This window comes from Corvus moneduloides, chromosome 2, assembly GCF_009650955.1.
Source record: "Corvus moneduloides isolate bCorMon1 chromosome 2, bCorMon1.pri, whole genome shotgun sequence".
NCBI classification, from domain to species: domain Eukaryota; kingdom Metazoa; phylum Chordata; class Aves; order Passeriformes; family Corvidae; genus Corvus; species Corvus moneduloides.
In genome coordinates this window covers 57,743,379-57,767,267 of record NC_045477.1, presented here as the reverse complement: position 1 = coordinate 57,767,267, position 23,889 = coordinate 57,743,379, and the positions used below count along the sequence as shown (strand labels likewise).

The 23,889-nt window shown below is 41.1% G+C and overlaps 1 protein-coding gene across 1 annotated transcript in view; it reads right to left on the bottom strand.

Moving 5' to 3' along the window:
• Positions 1–23,889, bottom strand: part of EPSTI1 (epithelial stromal interaction 1) — a 50,825-nt gene that overhangs the window by 18,622 nt on the left and 8,314 nt on the right. Inside the window, exons 2-6 of the mRNA XM_032099818.1 lie at positions 20,258–20,316; positions 18,218–18,301; positions 14,286–14,359; positions 13,582–13,665; positions 7,993–8,066 (exon numbers count right to left, since the gene is read on the bottom strand). Of these exons, the coding sequence (XP_031955709.1) occupies positions 7,993–8,066; positions 13,582–13,665; positions 14,286–14,359; positions 18,218–18,301; positions 20,258–20,316 (375 nt within the window). The remainder of the gene's footprint in view (positions 1–7,992; positions 8,067–13,581; positions 13,666–14,285; positions 14,360–18,217; positions 18,302–20,257; positions 20,317–23,889) is intronic.

The window sequence follows — 23,889 nt, the reverse complement described above, 5'->3', positions numbered from 1 at the left end:
AACCCACAAGCATTTCTTACTGTTTGGGACTAAATGCTGCCCACATTCCCACCAGAGTGAGACAAGGGGATGGTTATAAAAGCCAGAGTGAACCTAAGTTCCTCTGGCCTGTGTAGGAGTTCACATGCTCCAACAGGATCTCCAGCCCTGACAGCTGAGAGCAGAAGCTCCACAGTTGACTCCAGAATGCAGCTGCTAAAGATCTGAAGACCTACAACAATCTCATTGCAAGATCCAAGCTCTAAAATCCTCTGCAGAGTAAGCTCTTCAATATTGTGCGTCATTTGGTTTTAACTACTGTCACATCTACAAGGGAAAAAAAGTCCTTAAAAGGATTCATCCTTAGGGACATGAAGGAGGATATGGACTCAGGACCCAGCATCTTCCTCCGTCCAGGAGTCACACAGCACCACTTGCTAAGCTTTTCATTTGTGACTGTATTCCTTTCAGAATGAAGACATAGAGAAAATAATTTTTCTGCCTACACATGAAGTTCTTGGCTTTAAGTCTGTTTTACAGACTTAACATTAAAAATGCATTAATTAAAAGGGCTTCTTGTAATCTTCATTAGTTCTTCCCAATGGAACCAGTGGCAGTTAATTCTTTTGCTTTAATTGATGGATATTGAAATGCCAGTATACTGAAAATATACTGGCTTTTATACCAGTACATTTGGGGGAAAAAAAAAAGGCAGCACAATACTTTTGTATATATCATAAATCTATTTATTTCTCATGACAATTTGTAAAATATAATGGCCAATTCTTACTACTACTAAAAACAACACAGCTCCTGAACTTCTTGTTTTCTCAAGCTGCAGGATCTCCACCATTACAATTCTGCTCTAATGAACATCCACAACTATGCTAAGAGTCATTCAAAAACAGGAATAAAAAAATCAAAATAAAGAACTTCAAGGCAGGTAAATCATTACAGTTATTGCAAAGAGGAGACAACTTGAATGATCACTAAGACCACAGAAGAAGCTTTTGGTGCTGAATGACATGGACACATCAGCTTCCAAATTAATTGCCTGTAAGCAATGCTAAAGTGACATTTCACCATTTTCTTCCAATTCAGCTGAAAAACTGAGAACCATGCATAATGCATATCTAATGTTAGTTTCACACATCTACCCAGAAGATTCATGATATTTTTTAAAAATAGTAGGACTCGCCCTCTCAAAAAAGAAAAACAATCCAACAACAAAAAACCCAACCCCGAATTTCATTCAAAAAGACATCTTTTTGCAGCACCAGCAAGCATGTCTACAATTTCTTCCCACTTCTACATATTCAACTGGCTAAGCATAACAACTTCCTCAATTTTTGCAGAAATTAAGATCAGTTGCATAACACTACCAAAGCCTACCCCGAAGAAATGCTGCCCTTCATCTCAGTAAAGTCCATGGTGGGTGTGTTCTCACTGATGCCTTTTTCCTTCCTCAGTGAGGGCTCTGCCTTGTGCATTGCCACGTGCATCTTGGTCAGACATTTGCTGTGACCCACAAGATAGGCTGGCTGGTACTGGGACCACTGCTGCTCCTCCGACATATGGCCTAACAAATCCAAATGTAAAAATAGAAGAAGGTTTCCAACACTTTCTTTGTTGGAAGATGGAGAAAGAGACTCCAAAGGGAGGTGTAGTTGGGACTTTCACTACTGAAAATAACTAATAAAAGTGAGAATGAAGCTGGGGGGCCAATGATACCATTTGTGAAAATAATCCCACCAAAGATCCACAGCTTTTGCTAGTTCACAGTTACACATTTCCTCTCACATCCCTTCCTCTTTGCAGAGATGTACCACAGCCAGAAGTTTACATGGTATAAATAAGATCAGAAGGCTACAAGCAACTGCCCTGTTTCCCACAGCTGGACCATGACAAGGAACAAGGTAGTGAAAACATCTCTGCTAGCAACAAACATGCTTTCAACTCCACATGGATCCCGGTTCTCTTGTACCTCAATTCTTACCCTGAGCTGCAGGACAGAGTCCACTTTTCAGGTAAGAATAAATAATAAACATCAGCCATGTGCAAAACTGCCAGAGTGAACTAATGTTCATTTCTGGGGTGTGTGTAGGTGGGTGAGTCATCTTTCGTTGGAAGCTATATGGTAAAAAATTACATGAAATTATTAACACATCAAATTCATGTATTATGTTGATGGCTCCTCTGCCCTTTACTAGGAAGAAAGGCCATCCTCTGGATATTTAGTCCACTGCTTTCCAACAGAAATCCTCCCAGTAGCCACATACCAAGCTTAATACAGTATTCACAGACTTCACTGGCAGTAATGCAAGATCATAGTACAGATGACTTGGACAAACCTAATGATAGTTATCAAACACTGCTATCTTTGGCTAGTAGGATTTCTTGTTTGCAATTTCTTGAGCATCTGTTCCTGAATTTGGGGATAAGAGCAAAAAATGAGGCACTAGTTCGTCTTAGGTATTAGGCTTCAAGAAATTATAAAAATAGGTTGCTTAAAAAAAAAAACCAACTTTCTCAGCAGAATTATTTTCATCATTTGCTACCCACACCCAAAACTAATCTATCCTGTCAACCCACCTGCTTTTTTTGTTTCCCCGACTGGATGAAATAACACAGCCAGGCTATTCGTTCCTCCCACCAAGTCACCCAGTATTCCTGGATGCTATTTTAGATGTAAGTTTCATTTATTGTCTGAAGTAATAAGCATAAATCCAGTTTTAAGGAAAACGCAGTTTTGTATAAGTCTATTGCATTCCATTCTGTGTGCTCCATCTGCATGGGCAATCTGCTTCTATATTTTCAGCCAGCTTGCATGGGCAGATTAATGCGCACAATTAGAAAGCAACCTCACAGGCGTTCAATAAAATGCCTTCATTATTACACTCAAGAGAGTCCCTTTGGATGTCTATAAAAGCCTAGTTTTCTGCCTGTTAGCTAAATAATTGACAACGCTTAAAATAATCAGGAGCAAATGAACAAAACGAAGACAGTTGTGGTGAAAAGAAGCAAACAAAGGATTCTCAAGGCTGCAAATGCTTTTTGTGCGAGCCCTCTTTCATTCTCTTCAGCAACCTGTATTAAAAGTCTGGTCAGGTTTACATTTGCACTTCTGTGGGGAAAATTTGTTGCCAGCCTGCTGTTTGAACCACACATCATAAGGGACTGAAAACTGGCAAGGACACTAGCATTTATCCTGTAAAAATTGATAAATAAATAAAAATTCTGTTTTGATTCAGGTTTTATTCTCCTGCATTTTATTACTTTTGAGAAAACTGCCTTGGCAGGCAAGTGTATATCAGCTTGGTTTGGTGAACCTCCTGCATTGTGTTTGGAATATGCACTCAGAGACACTCTGGCAAATTCTGTTTCCAGCTCCAAATTCTGAGCAGAATATATTGAATGTGCACATGTACCCAAGTACAGCAGTGCCAGGAATTTTTACAGGAATACAACCTTCACAAAAACAGAGGCATGAATATGTAGCAAAGGGAAGGATGAAGTGATACAACAGTCATCATGTACTATTAGAAAGTAACCTGGTTTTTTAGTCTGCTTTTTCCATTACATAAACAGGTAGATGGCTATTAGAAAAACAGTGGACCACATCCAACACTACAGTTTACAAATCCAAATTTAGTAAAAGCGTCTAACTAGAGATCTGGGCTAAAACTGTATGGTAAGACACCCTACAGCTCAGACATAGATTCACACAGCCTGTACAGCAAGCCACTGAAAACAGCCAGTCATGATATAGCCATCCTCCTTACTGTTTAAATGACAACTGTGGTGTACTAAATAAAGAGGGATGTCCTGAAAAGTCCTGTTCTTTGTTTCCTTTTGGAAAGATAGGCTCTCAGTTCTTCCTTCACATGGATTAGCAATTGCAAAGTACGGACTACACGAGCCTCTAATACCTTTTAATGCACTCTGACAGAAACACAACCAGGGCAATTATGCAAAATGCATCCAGGATACCATGACTCAGAAGGAAGGACTCCATTTCATGTGTAAGTAGTTTCTTGTAAAAAGTCAACACATACTCCCCATTTTCTAAATCTGGCATCAGCAGGGACAGAACCACATCAACTCTGTCACCAACAAATCCCTCATGCGCTCCTCCTCTGTTACCACAAACTATAGCAATTCCTGCTAAGCAGTAACTTCTCCACCCCAAAATCTGCTCCTGTGTGCTCTTAAGACTTTTAATACACAGCTACTTCAGGAGACACCCTGTGAGTTTTTTCTATTTTAGTCACTGAACAAAGCCTGAATCCACTGGGGTCAGAGGAGGGGCTGATGCCAAAATTGTGAGGTTTGCAGACTTTTTCATTGCACTCTGCATGCCTGTCTAGACTACATTCTCACATGACACAAACACATATTCAAGCAACTGTGGCAACAGATATAGCTGACTTTCAAGGACCTGTTGTACACAAAGAAGCTAACAAGGCTTTCAAGAGATAGGAAGTAACTATATTCTGTAGACAGCACAAAAGGTTACAGGCAATCTTTCTTTTTAGCACTCACTTCATGTTAGACCCTTTGACAAGGGATTTGAGTGAGAAGTTCTTGTTTTTAATAGTGACAGGAATTTAATCAGAAAAACGAAATTCTGGGCAGCATCATACTTTATTGTCAGAGCATGTTAATGACATGAGAATCTTAAGTGCTTTTCCTTATCAAATAGAAGCGGCACTTCATGAAGGAGACATACTCATTGGGCTGTACCCCTTGGAGGCTGATACAGCTGGAGATGGTGATCAATTTTAAAAGGTTTCCCAGTTAATGAGACTGCTGGTAGGCATTGATCTCCTCAGGAAAATTGTGATGGTGCAGCTACAGATCTTACAGAGGACAGACTAACAAGGGAGCTTATCTTTTGAAATGGCTCTATAGGCCATGACTTTGCAGAGGTCACTGCTTTATATGCAGCTCATGACCTTTCTTTTCCCCGTTCCCAGCAAGCAGAGGAGATCAAAATACTCCAGCAGAGAGAGTGAGGAAAGGGGCACAACCTCATATTTGTTCTCTTTGCCTCTAGACGAAGGGTCTTAGAGAAGGGAAGTAATGAGTCACTCATTTTTGCATGGTAGGCAAAAGCACATCTTTAAATACCAAGCACTTCTATGCGAACGTGCTGCTAATAACCAGCAGTAGTTCAGTGGAGTTACTTCACAAAATCTGAAATGTCACTCAGAAGCTTTTTGTTACTCTTGGATGCTGTGCTCCTTAATGCCAACGTGTCTTAGCAATGCATCCTCAACAACATCCAGTGGTACACCCTCCTCTTCCTGTGCCCACCAGAGAATTCCATCAGAGCAGGGAAGGCAGTAGTGTCACTGTGTCTGTTGAGGAATACATTCTGCACAGGTAACTCGGTGTCCAGCTGCAGGTTGAGCGCTGGGGGGCTGGAGCTTGAGCCCCAGGCAAAGGACCATGAACTGCAGACCATTTTTGCATAACAAAGGGCCCGGTGACCTGTGACCTGGCCAGGGGAATGGACATTGGGAGACACAACAGGAGCCAATGACCCCGAGACTTCCCTCTGCTTAGACTGTGAGAGGATAGAATCCCAGGGGTTCCTTTGTTCAGGGTCCCTCCTTGGAAGCACCAGCTCAAGCTGCTATTTTGTTATTTAGTTATTGCACCATGATTAAACTATTTTAAGTATCTGGACATCTGAGACTCTTCAGTGGGAAACCTGGGGTTGAACCTGGTGTGACTGCATGAGTGTGGTGGGTGTGACTGTGAAGGGGCCTCAGTCCCAGCTCAGGTGGTGTGAGAGTGACTGACAGAGTGGCTCCTGGATGGTCAAGTTTCCTTAACACTGCAGCATGCCAGGGCTTTGCTTAACCAAAATTGCATTCACTGGAGGTAGGTTTCCGGCTCACTTCCTCCAGGTGTAGTGTAGTATCTACAGGGCCTCCCTGGTGTATGTTCAATACATAGTACATACAAATAATGTTCTGGTAGTTAAACATAAACTCAAGCAATGGACCTTGAGCTACTCCAGTGATCACCTCATCTTCACTTTCAGTTGCATCAGAGATGACACCAGCTGAATGCTCACAAGGCTTTTTTTAACCTGTGAACAGAACAGCTGTCAGCCAGTGCCCAGGCAGCCAGAGCTTCTGCACCACCTGGGGACTACCTGGCTGCCCACATAGAATCAATTGTGTTGGAAAGGACCTCTGTGATCATCAAGCCCAACCATTAACCCAGCACTGCCAAGTCCAGCACTAAACCATTTCCTTAAGCATCCTATCTACATGTTTTTAAATACCACCAGGGATGGTGACTCAACCACTTACTTCCCTGGGCTGCCTGTTCCGATGCTTGGACACCCTTTGGGTGAAGAAATTTTTCACTTGTGGCCATTTCCTCTTTTCCTGTGTTTCAGAGGGTTTGGGCCTGCTTTTGACAAAACCAAACTTACTTTTAATGGAAAAGAGCACTGACAGCAGAATTCATTTCACCCTAATCAAAAAAAAGGTACAGACAGGGAAGGTGACAGAAAGGAAGAGGTATGTGTCTGTTCATAACTGAATATGCCTTAAGATAAAAAATCAGATTAAATGGGAAGACAAGAACCCTGACAATCCCCCAAGGAAAAGCAAGGCCCATAACTGAGGACCTTGCGCTGCAAAGATCTGATGTGTCTCTTGTTGATTTGGACTCAAAGAGAATCAAAGTGTCTAGTCTGTCAGAAACAGGCAGAGATCTAAAGTTGTGCAGTTTTCAGAATTCCCGAGGAATCAAGATATGTGTGTGTGTATAGACATCCACACCAGGATAAACAGCAAGCCAAACACCAATATCTAGAGACAAATACTGGCAACGTATTAAGGGAAAGAGCTGTGCCTAAAGCCAAATGGAAAGAAACAAAAGGAAAAATACAAGAAAAGCTGAAATCAGTGAGAAAGCTCTAAAATGTCTGTACATTAGAGAACAGAGTCTGGGCACATGATGAAGGAACTGGAGCCACTAGCATGGGACAAAAGTGACTCCTTTAAAGGTCACAGAGGAGGAAAAAGCAATCAATCAGGCTAAGAATACAGGTGCGTAATTTCAGAAGCCAAAGATAAAAAAGGTAAAGGTGACTAAGTAGCATTGTGTGTTAATTATGTGATAGAATCAGTTTGGATCAGTTAAAAAAAAAATAAATAGGGTAGAGTGAATGGGCAAGGCAGGAACTTCACTGCCAATGAAATTAATTATATCAGGACTTAGGCCGTATCTAAATCTGATATTAGGGAGGTATTCTTGGGAAATAGGTCTTTACAACAGATCTTCACATTTAAGTAGGACTATGCTAAATAGAGAAAGTCCTCATCATTTATTTGTGGGTTAGACTTCTTTACTAATCAACAAAATAAATGGGTGGAGGTGTAATTTAGATTCTGTTTTGATAATTAGTCTTGGATTGAATGATTACATATTGATTCAGTTAGAGAACGAAAGCACAAAGTCATTTTATAATTCACAACTTTCATTTCAAAGTGTATGTTTTAGTAGGCTAAGAGGGGTCTACAGAACAAAATTTCTCACAGAATAAGGTGTGGAAGAGGCTTGAATATTTCACAGAATCATAAAATCATCCATGAAATCTGGATGTCATCTTGTCTTACCCTCTGCTCAAGCAGGGTGACCTTAAGACAGCTGCCCAGAACTTTTGAATATCTCCAAGGATGGAGAATCCACAACCTGCCTGGGTAACCTGTACTCATGTTCAGCCACTCTCAGAGTAAAAAAGTGTTTCTTGATGTTCAGTAGGAATCTCCTCTGGTTCAGTTTTGCCCATTGTCCTGAAGTCAAAAGTTTCAAGTCAAAAAATTGAAAAAAATAGCAACAGAAGCCAAATCCTTCCTGAGCCCCAAACCAGGAAAAAAAAATGCAAACAAATAAATTATATTAAATAACAATTAAAAACCCAAACAAACAAAACAGAAGGACAAGTAGATATGGAATTTTAGGTAGTAAGTTTCAAATTTTACTTACTACTTTTGATCTTCAAGAAACATTTTTCTTCTTTGCATTTCTTCTTGTCTTTTTTTAGCTTCAAGTCTCTCTGCCTACAGCATTAAAAACAGGAAAACATACTTGAGGTTTCCAATAAACCAGAAACAAACATCAATTATTTCAATTCCAATATTTCAATATTTTGATTTTTAAAAGATCTATAGCAGTTGGGTACAGAAGTGACCCAATCTCAAATTTAAAGGTATTCACTCATGAACAAACATCTCCTAGTCAAGAGACCTGTTCAAAATAGAAAATGGCATAGTGGTCCTAGTACCCATCTACCCAAAAGGCCTTGTGAGTCTTCACAGCTGTCATGTCACAGTCCTGCATCTTGGGGTGCAACTGATGCAACCTTGGTCCTTGCAAGAAGGTAGAAGACCCAAGCCACTGCACCAAAGCAGATGATAGTCCTGTGGCACTGACAGTGCAGTGATGTGAGTACACGTAGCTCACAGATCTGACCTGCGGGAGCATTAGGTACTGGTCAGTTGAATACATTCTAAGGAGGATGAAAAGTGGGAGACATTTCTATTTAACCAGCATTTTTCTGCCTCAGACACCATATCTGGTGCAAGAGTCAACCAAACCCTTGACACATAAAATTCCTCTGTAAATCTGGATACCGCACAAATGATTAAGTCCTTTAATATAAAATTGCACATAATTTCCAATGGAAGTATCATCTAACCTGACCAAACCCTAAATTCAAATAGAATAAAACATTGAAATAAAGCAAAAACTAGACAAATTGCTGCAACAGCAATATGCAGTTCAAGCTAAATTCCAGTGAAAACGAGGCCAGCCAGATTTTTTTTTTGGCTCACAGGTTGCAGTTAGGTCCAGTGGGAAGAGCAGTTAAAAGGCAGTTCAGTGTATGAAAAGCACAAATTAGAAGTTCCAACCTGAGATTTCAGCCTACTATATTTTGAGCTCCCACACTGCAGGTGGTGGGGGGATGCTCCAGTAAGAGCTCCCAGGCAGTGATCACAACGAGTCGCATGCGGAGCACAATACAGCCTCGGACTGTCACTCTGCTCATTGCCCATCCTCAAAATGAAAAAAGGTAATTGCTCGGTAACCCAGCAACCAGACATTGCTCTGAACGAAGTGCCCTGGAAATTTCAGACAAAACCTTGCAGAGATGAGAAAGGAAGTGTAGGTGAAAATGGCCCCTTTGGCCAGAGCCCCAAATCAGGGAGAGAACTGATCAGAGGACAGGGAGAACGAGGAGGGGGAAATGTGTAAGGGGGTAAGGGGTGTCAAGGAGAGGGCTGAAACCCCAGCTTCATAATCTTCTTCCTGTCCTGCTATCAAAAACATTTCAGAAAAATTACAATTCCACTGGCAGTTACTCAATTACTTTGCTTTTAGCTATTTCAGGATGCGTATTTTTTAATTGGATAAAGAATGACTGTCTGAAAGAGATTTGCAAAACAAGTGCAAATCCCTCCTTCACATGCACTGGATTAAGAAAAAAATCCTTTCAGATGTCTGCAGATAGGAAAAGAGTCACTATGTTGTGTGACGATATAAACTGCTGGAAGGCAAAAGACTTAGAAGCTGTTATTTGGAAAAAGGCAGTGGGAAGTAAACAAAAGGAAGAAGGCGAATCTCTGAATAAGATGTCCTGTTGTTCAGTCATTTGACATGCAGAGACAGTGACAGAATGTATGTATGTATGTATGTATGACATACTGATGCAATTTAAAAATTTAACCAAACTGTAGTAAGGAGCACCCCTACACAGTATGGGTGAATTTAGAGTGTTCAGGGGATATATCGTTTGCTCCTAACCTAGACACAGATGATGTTTTAGGCTAAAAAAACTCCCATTCATTTGTGCAGCTTTACAATTTACAAGGAAAGAAAGGAAAGAGGCAAAGGAAATGAAATCTTATGGCTTCTGTTATTGTCAAAGGTGATGCTGATACCCTCAAGACACCAGCCATAGCGCCTAGGTTTTTCCCCAACACTGTCCAATACCGCAAGCTGATGCCTTCACCTCTGAAAAAGCAGTGGATGTGGGATCCACCATCACATTGCAAGGCTCCCAAAAGTTAAAAAAAAAAAAAAAATTCAAAAAGTTCCCAAAAAATCCAAAGCTCACAGGACTTGTTGTCTAGCTCCTAGCTAGGGAACAGTGATATTAACTTTGATAAATACAAATCCTAAGTAGCAACCCTGTCTCCCACTACCTGAAAAAATAAGGGAATATCCTACAGCTATTCTACCACTAGAATGGTACCTGAAGAAAACTCCAGCATCTTGAAATGACTCACTTGTGGCTGGTGTGACGAATTTTTACTCTGGAAGTTTACCCTAGGACATCTAGAAAACAGTGATATTAACTTTGATAAATACAAATCCTCAGTAGCAACCTGTCTCCCACTAGCTGAAAATATAAGGGAATATCCTACAACTATTCTGCCAACATAATGGTACCTGAGGAAAACTCCAGCATCTTGAAATTACTTGTGGCTGGTGTAACTAGTTTGCACTCTGAAGTTTACCCTTGGATGCATACAAGTGACAGGCGACAAGATGGGGACATTCTCTAACTAATGACAGTCTTTCAATAGACATTGCCAAGCACTCCACATTTGGCACCATGTTCAAAAAGCCAGGAGAGGAACAGCTGTGATATTGAAGGTAAACACATTGAAAAATGTTAGCAGAAGGTCTGCAAAGTGCCCGCTTTTAATAAATTCCTGAAAAAAAGGCCATTCATGCTGATTAACACAGTCAAATTAAAGAGCACATGATCTGATAAAGAATAAAATGAAATTACAGCTTATCCTAAATAAGACGGTTTCTGAAGATGGCAGGACTGTTTACTATATAATGTAAGAGAAAAAAAAGTTGCATGCAGTAGAATTACTCCGAGCCTTTTCACTTCAAATTGTTTGAATCTTCTAATATTTAGTCAAGACCTAAACTATACAAGGCAAGGCTAAAGGCAGGGTAACAGCAATAGAAATTCAGTGACAGGAAACAGAAATATCCAGTGCAGTGAAGTCATCCAATTTTATCTACAGCACAAATGAAAAAAGTTTAAAAAACAAGAAGCCACGTATCAGCTGCTTGTGAGCACTCAGAGATGATCAGCTTCGAATATCCAAACTCATGCAGCCCACGGTTATGCCATGAACAAACCACAGAAGTCCCAAGACAAGCTGCCTGTCATGAAGTGCATGGGACACTTGAGAACAGAATGAAAAATCTTTCCTTTCTCTGGGAGCTGGAGAGAGACAAGGTAGATGCCAAGAGCACTGGTATTCCAGCACCTAATAACCCCATGGTTAATTAAAGAATGACAGAGACAGGCAGGTGGACTCGTACAGATGGTAAGGCAGACCTTCCATATTTGGGTACTGTTTTGGCAGACGCACAGTTTTCTCTTGTTCACAAAGATAATGGGAAAGTGGATGCTGCTTTTCTCTGTAAAACCAGCATTAAAACAGTAACATAAACAGATCCTAAGTTCACAAGCAGCACTGGCTCACAGTACATCATCCTTACAATCAAGGAAGAACTGAGCTGAGTACCAGCACCCGTTCTAGTCATTGCACATTAGTCTGTAGGGCTTCACGATTCATGTTTGCTGGCAAAGAAGCTTTCCAGCTGTGAAAGTTCCAGGGCTCCTGCTGATAAAGCTGGCTAGCTATTATCTCCTCTCAGACTGCCACACAATTTGGTTTTTATTGAATGAATAACAACCTTGAGCAAAAGAAGGGCTGGCCAGCAAGAAAAGACGGCCTGTGAACTTGCAGAAAGACATGCTCCCAGCCAGTGCCCTACAGGTGCAGTTGAATACAAATCTATCACTTCAAATAAAAAGCTCCTTTCCTTTGGTAAACAGAGCCCAACGATGGTTGTATAGCACCAGTAGGATCCCTGTCATTCTCAGGTCTTGGGAACCTTTCATCTTTAGGCAGGGTGAGATAGCCAAGTTGACACCTTCTAGCTGCTTTTCAGCATGCTCTTCTTAAACACAGGGTTGAATTTTTAATACCTAATCATCGTCCAAGAAGAAATCTTCATCGGCTCAACCACTATTGTGGAAGACAATCTGAATAAACAAATTCAAATTAGGAGTTCCCTTTGAAGCACCTCAGTTTTGTTTGATTGTTTTGTGGGCACATGTTTATTTAGTCAAATTAGACAGTCTGTTTGGCAAAGATGTTTGCTGCAATGTTGCATACTCCTTCAGAAAAAATGGATACTTACAGTTTTACTATCTACAACATCTATAAAGATTTTATAATCTGTGGGAGTGAAGGTAAGGAAATTAAAGAGCATGAAAACGAACCTGATACATCAATATATTTTCCAGGTGTAACTAGAAATTACAGCAGTGTTGTAACATTTTTCTTGTCCAATGCCCATGGGCAAACAACATATATTAAATAATTAATCCACTCTCTTTCACTGCTATCATCACTGCTTGTGGAGCTATATATGAGATGGTAACAGCTAATGATATTTTCAGGTGATAATATTTATTGTTCCTGTGAGCTATCATGTATGGGCTTATGCCCAAAGTATAATGCTAACCACTGAAAGACTGGGAACAGATTAATCCTTACCTAGAGGCAATTACAGTTATTTTTGTTTATGCATGCCCTTGTACGCCAACCCGTATCGATGACTTTTTAATTAACTCTCAACATTCAGTTTCTGCACAGAAAATCATTTTTACTGTTGTGGAGACAAAACTTGCAAACCTGAAATCTCCCTTTCTCTCCTTGTTAATGCACACATAAGTACCACGCTCCCTCTCCTTTCTTTTTTCATTTAAATTCCACACTGCATTCTCAAGCAAGAACTACTTGGTTGCCACCAAGGAGACAGAAATGAACTTTTACAAAGGGTTGCGCAGCACAAGGGATGAGAAGATGCTTTGTGAGAATAACTAGAGAAAGCAAACAAATTCAAAATAGTGAAAGAAAATTTGAAAGTGAGCTATCATTGGTGTCAATATATGGAGAATATTAGAAGGAAGAGCGATCTGACTTGATTAGCAGGACACTTGAGTGGGCAAGCTGCAGAAGGGCTGGAGAGGCAGTCGAATTTCAGGGTGCTCTCAGCACAATGCAGGCAGACTACACTGACCTTTTCATGATTTTGATATCTTTTCCATCATGAAAGGCTGGATTTTCTAGTATTCTTCCCATGTGCACAGGCAATTATGGATTTCTATAAGGTCTTTGCGCCACCTGCTACAATCCAATCTTATAGAGGGAGCTCATGCCAAAGTGAACCATATAACCTGCACACACAATGTTACTCCTGACCTTCATGTTCTCCCCTTCTGCTAACTCGTCCAGGTGCATGCAACTGAAAGGTTGGAGTTTCTGGTGAGCCAAAGGAGCACCCAAGCCCCCAAAAACACCAGGTCAGGCATCCCTCAGTCATCTACAAAGGAGGAGGACTGCATTTCCTAATTCCTCGATACCATGCACGGTTACCACTTAATTTAATTAGCCAGTTCCATGTGGTTCAGCAAAATCAATCATCAAGACATGAACTGTTATATGGCTTCAAGTCTGCAGTAACTAGATTTACCTTTTCTCTCTGAATTGCTTTCTTTTTCAGGATTTCAGCTTCTTCAGCTGCCTTTTTTGCTTTTACATATTCTTCTCTCTTGTGCTGCATGACATAAACATAGGAAGTTATTTTACATATTTATGTATACAAGGAGTACATAAGGCAACTTGACTCCTATGGTGCACATCTTTCAAATCTAAAGTGTGTTTGGGGAAACTTTCTGTAATTTTTTCCCTTAAAATGAGACACTGAGTAATGCAGGCTGTGCAACAGCTACTCCAATATTGGCTTTAAGAAGGCTGGGAAATCTAGGACTGATAAATGGGCCTCCATGCAAGGACTCACACAGCTGATTGATAACTTACAAGCATTTATACCTCTTGCAACAGGCACAACATTTCCACATAAGCACGGGATAGAGGGGTACATTGATCAATTAGTCCAAGCATGAGCAGCATGCCGGAAGAGACAGCACGGCATTTAAGTGGCTTTACAACTGTACTGGTTGTTATTTGAGATACCGTCTGTGATACAGATTGGTACATATTTATGGACAGATTTCTCATTTTCTTTGGTTCAGAACATTAGTTTCTGATTTTCTGCTGTTTCCTTCAGGTTTCATGACTTTCTCCTGTCAAGCAGCTGTGAGTTCATTTTATAGTCATATGAAACACTTCATGAAAAGCTTTCTTCCTAAAAAGAAACATTTTTTTCTTACTGACCTTTTTCTGGTATTTAGATTGCATGAGAATCATTTGCTGGTTTTGTCTTACTTTAGCTTCTGATTCGTTTCCACCTTAAAAAAACCCAAAAATATAAATGGCATTTTGTATAAGCATTTTAACTGCAAATGCCAGTCATTTCAGAATACAGCAATATAACAGCTTGGATGTATGCATATACAGGAAATTTTTCATAATTACAGTAGCTGTCTGACATTAAAGAGAATAGATAGGAGACCTTTTCGATCATTTATTCATCCATCAAAAGCACTTGCCTATTATTTACAGAGCACCCACTGTATCATCCACTCTACCAACAAATATGTCCCTACAATATATGATCAGTTTACTGAGGAACTATTCCATTTTCAGAAAATCAGTCATGCTTTGCAGGTGAGTTTTCATTTTCTGATCCAACTACCCCTACCTTTGCTCAGTTTGTCACACACATACAGTCAGAAATTCTATTGCTAAAAAGTTTCTCTTTTATCAAATTTAGGATCTTGGACTCTGCCAGCACTAATGGGATGCTATCATTTTAATATTTTCTAGCTAATGTCTTGGGGCTTGAGGAAGAATCCCCTTTCTGAAATGGAAGTAAAAGCCTTTTCCCACAGACCTCACACTCATATCGAGGCAGTAGAAGCTGTCCTTTTCCAAAGGCACGGACTTGCTTTTGTGAACATCTAAAGCTCTGGCCATAATGTTCAGCCTTCAATAAAAAGAAAAAAAAACGCCACAAACAAATAAACCACCCACACAAAGAAAGCGATACTAGGGATGGAGGGAGTGACTTTGATTCTATTACTCTGCTCTATTTTCCAAAGTATTTTCTTGCTTTAGGAAAGGATATAATTTATTCCCTCAGTTGTTGCAAAAACTAACAGCAGCCCTCACTCCATTCTGAGGATGGGGGCTGTATTTTGCCTGTATTTTCATGGGAAGTTCCCCTCTGTGTGACTCCTAATTCAATAGAAGCAGCTAAACCACTCTGTACTACTTAAGGTGCCTGATATCCAGGGCTGTATCAAAAGCAGCATGGGCAGCCAGTCAGGGGAGAGGATTCTCCTCTGGTGAGGCCCCCCTGGAGTGCTGCACACAGCTCTGGGGCCCCCAGTATAAGAAGGACATGGACCTGCTGGATTGAGTCCATAGGAGGGCCTCAAAGATGATCAGAGGGCTGGAGCACCTCTCCTGTGAAGACAGGCTGAGAGAGTTGGGTTTGTTCACCCTGGAGAGGAGAAGGCTCCAGGGAGACCTCCTAGCAGCCTTTCAGTACCTAAAGGTGACTACAAAAGAGCTGGAGAGGGAATTTTTGCAAGGGCATATAGTGATAGGACAAGGGGGAATGGCTTTAAACTGAAAGAGGAGAGATTTAGATTGAATATAGTAAAGAAATTTTTCACTATGAGGTGCTGAGGCACTGGCACAAATTGCCCAGAGAAGCTGTGGATGCCCCACCCCGGAAGCGTTCAAGGCCAGGCTGGATGGGGCTTTGAGCAACCTGGTCTAGTGGAAGGTGTCTCTGCCCATGGCAGGGCAGTTAAAATGAAATAATAGTTAAGTTTTCTTCAGACCCAAATCATTCTAAGAAATGTAAGACAACTATACTAGACCTTTCAGGAGGAATCACTCTTGTCTAAAGGTAGCTTTCTCCATTTACTAATGGAAGATAACTAATTTTAGGTGCTTTTGTGACATTTAGTGAATGGGAGATCAATTCCTTAAGTGTGGCAACATTTCTATGGACAAAAATAAATCCCTAAGATAAGTTCTCAAGAGAGACTGGCCATACAGTATACAAGTAATAACCTTAGAGTAGCAATAAGCATACAGCTGGCATTGTAGAATGTCTCTTCCCCAGGTCTAGAAAATCAAACTTCTGCTTAAACCAGTTTTGAAACCTCTTGGATGCTTAATCTTTCTCTTTTTTTAGCCTTTTACTGCCAAAATTTCTTGTGTGCACTGTATTTTTTTGCATGTACTGATGGACATCGTCTTGGAACAAATATTTTTCTGATCATTACTAGAAATTGCCTAAAGCCTTTCAGAAAGGTTTAATTCATTCAGGTTGGCTTGGCTGTAACATGTCAGATGCTTCACTGAAGTTAGAGTGTGTTGTGATCATATATAATAATACCAGAAAAGAGACCATTGCATTTATCAGGCATGATTTGTTGCTCCACTCATTGCTTATAGAGGAGAGTGGAACTTGCATCCTTCATTGCTCTCATCTCTCCGTGATGCCTGAAAGTTTGCCAGTCAAATATTACAGTTTAAAGCCAGAATACTTATTTCCCTATGGAAAGCACAAGTGTTAAAAAAACTTCAAGAAACTTCAACTTTATTTAGAGATTTTGTTTAGTGATTTGGACTACATGTGTAGTCCCTTAAAATCACTCTGAGAAAATAACACATTATACTTTTTTCTCTTATTCAGTACCTACAGTGGTGACATTAGAGATGCCACTTCAGTTCTAAATTTGTTCCAGTGGAAATGATATGTTCTAATAATCTTCGCACCTTAGCTCTTTTCAGAGGCACTGAACACAGTGCCTGTGTCTCAGTCTCCAGGAGTCTAAGTGGAAGCTAGACAGTGACTGAAGACATCATATTTTCTTTCTTTCTTTTTTTTTTTTTCCTCTTTGGTTGCTTCTTTCCCAAGGAAGTTTTTAAATGCAGTAGGGCCAGAGGAAGTTAAGACTCCTGACACTCAGTCACTGCAGCTTTGACAGCACACCCTCAGTCATGCAGCCAGCCCGCACACATTCTGCACAGACACCACACACCAAATTTCTGTTTCCAGATTTCACTTTCTTCAGCAAAAAGCTCTATGGTCTTCTTATGACAGAAGTATGTTGTCTTCTAGGGACTACTCACAAGCAAGAAGAAGATGTTACACATGAACTCACAAAGACTGTCTGGCCACATGACTGCATGTGATTGTGGGAGTACAGGGCATTGCCACCACTGCAAACAACTGCGACTCAGCTGCAGGGCAGAACATGTGGGACCAGGATCACCTTTAGCTAAAAACCAGCTCTGGGTTGGAGTCAGTTCAAATTCCTTTGTCTCCCACCTACTGACTATTTTTATACACTGTACACCACTGCAAACTAATCTTGCATAGTCTGGCAGAGAAAGAACTTAATTTGCAGGTGAAGGCAGGCAACATCCTGCACTGCGCACCCCAAATTCTCCTATGACAGCCAAGGTAAGGAAGGGCAGCTCTTCTTTTCTAAAACTTTTTTAAACTAATTCTGAAATATCACTAAATTCAATACTTTATAGTGGTTGCAATTCAAGATATCTCCTATACTTTCTCTCACTCATCTAGAAAACATCTTGGTTATCTTAGCAAACACACCAGTTACATTCAGGGCGTCTTACGTTCTTGCAGCTTTTTACCCTGTTTTTCATTTACTTGTCTGTTTTTATCTTTATAAAATTGGTAACACAGAGCTTCACACACATTTAGTCTGCACATGCTGAAGCTGCAGGGATCACTTTGGCCAGCCAGCAGCCACGAAACACACATAGTAAGACAGAGGAGTTTTCTTATGGGTAACTGGAGGGTCTCCAACATGCTGTCCATCTGAACACTACTGACAAGTGTGTGCTCCCTCAGAGACATCAACCACAGAGAGTGTAAACAGCAGGAGGGTTAATCCACCTGTTTTCCCCAAATGTTAGTACAGATTTTCTACTGTGATCTTGACAGATTTCTTGAGTGACAATCTGTGCTGTTTTGTTTCAGAAACATCTTCCTTGCCATGATCATCAGGAAGCACAGAGCACATACAATAGGCTCATGTCAGCCCTTATTGACACTGAGTCTCTTTAATAAGCAGCATGCAAGAAAAAGTGAAAAATATCTCATGTCCTGCAAAATAAAATTTTGCAATTCACATTTGCTGATTTACATGTCTTACCCAGTCTCTGTGGACTCAACGTAATTGGCCCTGGCCTGTGTTCTTTCTTCCATTGCTCCAGGTCATTGAGCTCTTTCTTAGCAACTGAGCAGGCATAAAAAGAAATAAATATATGGAAGTTAGAGGGAATACTAAAAAGCAGCCATTATTGCTAATTGCATGTAATCCTGAAGACCATCCAGGAACAAACTTGTTCTCAAGGGACGCAGACACCCCCACAAGAGGTTACTCAGTCACTGCAATGATCAGCTAAAAAGGTAGTTTCCCTAACTCGAGACTGTAATGGTGAGCAACCCTAGAACTCAACTCCAAAAGTAAAGCCAAAACCAGCTAAGAGACTGCTAATATACTGCTTTTTGACCCCTGGGAATCCGTAGGTAAGTGCCCCAGTATTTATTCCTGCAGGTAAAGCAGAAGTTACAATTAAGATGTTATTGCTGCATAGAGGGAAATCCTTGTGGTGTAATGCTCCCCAGCAGGGAAATGAAAAGTAATTTTCCCTCCCAGCCACATGCTCCCTAAATAGAAACAGGAGGAATGCATGAATCAGCTTCAAATTAAGGCACTTCAGCATAGGCACCCACATGTGAGATGGGCAGCAAGCTCCCAGTGTAGTCAGTGGAAGTCAATACAGCCGGGGTGCAGCCATATGCTCTAGGATGGCTGGCTGATTTAACTTCTCTCTTTATTGACTGACAGAGGAAAAAACCACAACAATTCCTTTCAATAGCAAGGCCAACAAAGCCTATGGAAAGAGGAGCTGTGTTTTACACTAGCACTTTGCTTGCTCTAGGAGCTCATTGCACTCCTACTAACTGTATTTCCTAATGGCTGGCTATGGCTATCGGAGGCCGACACCAGTCCTCCTCTAACAGCATAAAGCCAGTATTTGTGTAAGCTTCTAAACAGACCCAAAAGACACAGCTTTTTATTTCACCTTTTAAACAAGCATTTAAGTAGAGACTCCATTCAGTGAGGTCCTATTTCTGCCAGCATCCAAGACAGAAATACTTGACATGCTTCAGACCTTTCACACTGGTGCCACAAAGTGAAAACAGACATTTATTAGAGCAGCAGCACCTTTGTTGTTAACATCACAGTCAGGTCTAAGATGATCTGCTGCTATTCATCCCTCCAGAAGATTTTAGTTTGGTTCATGATAAGTCCATTTTTTTTCTTGCAACCCAAGGAAACCCAACCCATACCAGCCTCCTGGTGAAGCATTTCAGCCAAACTCACACTGTTTGAGAAGAAAGGATTTAATTGCACTGTTTCCTCAAGGACTCAAGACATGAGAAGTGCTGACTCACACTCCTTCAGCTTTCATATCTTGCATAAATCAATGCCCAGGAGTGTAGGACTGCTGTGCTCAGTCACCTCTGTATACAGAATTTATTTCACAACTGACTCTTGCTGTAACTTTGCCAATAAAAGATTTCAACATATGCCTGGTCTTTCTGGTAGAGGTTCAGGGTGTTCCTGCTTAGCTACTTTCACCAGCAAGACTCAAAGCCAAGAAAAAGTGAATACTTTCAATCTAAAATGACTTTTACCAGCTTGAGAAAAGACCCACCTACAATCCTTAAATGCATATTCAAGAACCAACAGCAGCTGCAGTTGCTTTTGTTTCCACATGGGAGTATTTTCAAAAATATTTCTTATTTATATTTTTGTTCTTCCTCCTCCTAAGCCAGAGACTGTTCAAAGTTCTCTGATATTAATTCAATCCTGTAAAAGTTGGATAGAGCTAATTCCAGCATAGTCTTGTAGAAGCCATCTTGAACAGCTCCAGCACTGAAATTACCAAAACCCTTCTGAACAAGATTTATTCTGCATGAAGTGAAGTCAGATGATGAGTCAATCTTCAGAAAAGCTACATGAGGATGGAGAATGCTCACAGCACTGGCTTCACTGTCATAGCTGTACATATAAAAGCATTGTAAAAATGAGGATAAAAGTTGCAAGAGCAATAAAATGCACGAAGCCCTAAAGTTATTCAAGTAGAAATAATGTATTATTATATTAGACAATTCGACTTACTTTGCTGCAACTGTTTTCTTCTGGTTTCATTTGGAGTTACCAGGACATATGGGCCAACACTAAAATGAAAGAATACACTCTTATTTTTCCTGTTTACACAAAATCAGGAATACAATGAGTTCCTTCATCTGCAAAGTCAGTTTTCTGCTGTTGTAGCAAACAGCTTCATATAAAAACTAGTATTTATTCTGATTCAGCTCCTCAGAAATTTTTGGTAAGTACTCTAGAAATACTTGTTATATTTGGAATTGGCAGCAGATAGCAAGCATAATATTTTCAGAAACTTTTAGCATAGCCTTTGCTGTTCATATTCAAGTTTTGCTCTACACTCCTGACCTCAAATCTTATGCTTTCCAAATCAAATCACTTCCTTGAATCAAAGTGCTCCATGTGGAAGACCACTATCTACTGGGAAGAGCACTGGTGCTCACAGTCCCACCCCTTACCTTGTAGGCACCAAGCACTTTGTGAACTCAAGCAGCCTGCTCAAAAGTTGTTCAAGGAGTGTGCAAAGTCACACTGTTTGTGATGGACTCAGGTGACTTAGTCTCAGACTGAGCCTCAGTTTCCTTGTCAGTCTTTCATTTTCAGGCACCAGGAGCTCCTTGGGCATATTCATATTCATCTTGCTGTCATGCGGAAGGTGCAACTCACTGAATCAGGACAAGGGCCCTGTTTTGCCAGACTTAATTCAAAATGCAGTTGCTGTCTCAAGGAGCTATCAATCTAACGTGACAGCAAAGAGGCAAGACTGGGTTCAGAGTGTATTAACAGACTTGAGGTGATCAAAAGAGTGATGAAAACACATCAGTTCCACTTGGAGAAGACAAAGGGTTTTATCTTCATGGTGTATAGTGTGGGTAGGAGTTTACATGGCTCCTGCTCAGCAGAGGCTGTGCCACGGCAGTGCAGGTTTACTAGAAATGCACTAAGGAGAATGTAGTGGTTTGGTCCAAAATACTCATTACTGTTTATCTGCTGTGAGATAAGAATTAGGAGAAATGCAAAACAGGCACCAAACTTGAAAGAATATAAAGAAGTTTATTAACAGACCTAAAAGAAGAAAAAAAAATTATACCACCTTCAGAACTCTCCTCCTCCCCCCACCTTCCTCCCTTCTCCCACTGACAATGTGAAAAGACAACCCTTTAGATGTTCAGTCTGTTTACCACTTCCATAATAACCTTGTTCAGTCCATTTAGAAAGAGAAGTCTCTTCTTGCTCATGCTATGAAAACAGTATCACAACGAGACAGCCGCCCACTTCCAAATATCGTTCAGTCCATTTAGGAAGAGGAGTCTCTCTGCCTGCATGTGAGTCCTTTCCCCCGACTTGCAGCTTTTCCCGCAACTGCTTTCGAGGGTCCACTCTTGAAGTTTTTTGGGGTACAATTTTAAGGTTGAGCCGTTCAGAAACAAAAACAGAGGCCCTTCTCCTTCCCTGGGAGCAAAGGGTCTTCATCATCTTCATCTTTAGGACTATCTCTGGGAGCATCTCTAGGAACTGAGGTTTTCTCCTTTCCCATCTGGAGCAAAAGTCCTCATCTGGTTCATCTCTCCCTGTCCAAACTTCTCATGAAATTACAGCTGCGTCAGCATCTGCCTATCTCAACGCAGGTGCTTTTGCTTACGAGTTGAACACTCCACCCCCCATATCTTCATGAAATTACAACAGGATACTCTGATATATCATAGCTTCACAACAGAATTTCAGCTTTAAGCATCTCCTCTCTCTCTTCCCTCAGGTTTTCAGCTCTTCACAGCAATAAAAGGGTTAGTCTCACCTCGGCCTTGCAGCTTTGCAGCTGGAATGTTGAATTTTTCTTATCGCAGTGGAGAGGGGGGAGAGCCGAGCCGCTCCGGCTGCCCACGGCAAGGCAGTGGGGGGGGGGGGGGGGGGGTTCCACAGCTGGAACAGGTCCATGGCTTCAGGACGGCCGTGGCCCGGCCCGGCCTGGCCCAAGCAGGGCCTGGCCGGGCCCACTGGGCCCCACTCGGGCCCCGCAGCCACCTGTGCCAGCGCCGGAAACGAGAGAGAGCTTGGAGGGGGAGTTTGCCTATTCTTAAATGTGGATCACAGAGGTGATCACAACTTTAAGTGGCTTAGAGAATTGTCCATATTCAAACTGGCCAGCTGATAGGTTCTATCAGTTCCCAGAGGAAACTGTAAGCACCCCTTAGCAAGGACGTCCCTTCCGGGACTATGCTTGCTGACCTATGACAGAGAAGTTGCCCCCACACATCAGAGTCTTGGCAGGGTTTTATATGCACATGTGGGCACAAAAATTTCACACGTGTGATAACACGAGGAGAAGAACAGCCAGCAAAGAATAATTAGGGGTGAAGGCTGAGCCTCTTAAGGAAGGGTCATATGGAGTGGCTAGAGGACAAGCTAGTAAGCAGAGAGAGCAGCTGGCAGTGGAAAAGTAATGAAACAATAAGGCCCAATACTTAGGCTTAAAAGGGGAATGAAAATCATGCAAAGAGATCAAAGTGCCCAAAGCTGCCTGCTGCCGTATCACTGTAATTCAGGGTTTGGTAAGAGTATTTATATCCAATTACCTCTTTCTCTTTGAAGACTTATTCTAGGAGGATGTGGATTAATTTATGAGATTAAACTAGTAAAGATAGAGCCGTGAGCTTTAATGGTGCCATTTAATACGATCCTTTCCCTTTCTGCCAGCACACTCTGGTGCCCCTGAGACGGTGAGACTGTTCTGCACGTCTCCACCGAATCCCAGACCCTTAAAGGCAGGAGTGAAGAGAGCAGCAATACCCCACTGGCATTCACCACACAACTGCAAACATTACTTAAAAGAAGCTTTGACAACACATCTCGCTTATGGCATAACACTCCCCATCAGTGAAGTTGTTTCAGATTTTTCTCTATTTGATTGAGTAGTAGCATTTCCAATTTATCCCAAAGTGCCTTTAACAAGCTGCTGCACAATTTATCTGTTTCAAGATTTTTTGTTGTTGTTTCAGATATTAAGATCATATTTCTCTCAAGTTCATAAACAAAAATTATTGAGTACCTTTTAAACTCCCCTCCCTTCCCTTTGGCAGTGATAAAAGTGGCTGAAATTGTGGGTTGCAATGCTACATATCTTCCCCCCACCAAAAAATCAATCAGTGCATCTAAGATATCACGCTGCTTCACAGCACTAGAGGGCAGAAGAGCTTTTATACCATGTACTTTGATGACTTCAAACAGTGTTTGTCTGGTTGATTTCTTTTAAGTTATAATCAAATTTTTCAAAAAAGAAGGGACCTCTTCTTGTCTGAACATGTATGAGAAATCACGGTATCAGATCCATCCCTTTTGCCACGAATCATTTCCTTTATCTGCTTCTGCTTTTTGGCTGGAAGGCTTAGACCCCAGGAGGCCAGGTGGGGCCCACTCTTCAGATACCTGACCATAGCCTCATCTTCAGAAATTCAGGACTGTACATGAAATATAGCAAAGATCAATGAGTTTACGAAAGACATAGAGGTGACAGTACATTTACCAGCTGTTTTCCAAAAAGCAGATTAAGAGTCATCGTGTTCAAAACAGTGCTTATTTAAAACTCAAATTGGTTTCCATTTTATTGAAATAAAGCCGAAGAAAATGAGGATGCCAAGTCTCCAGTG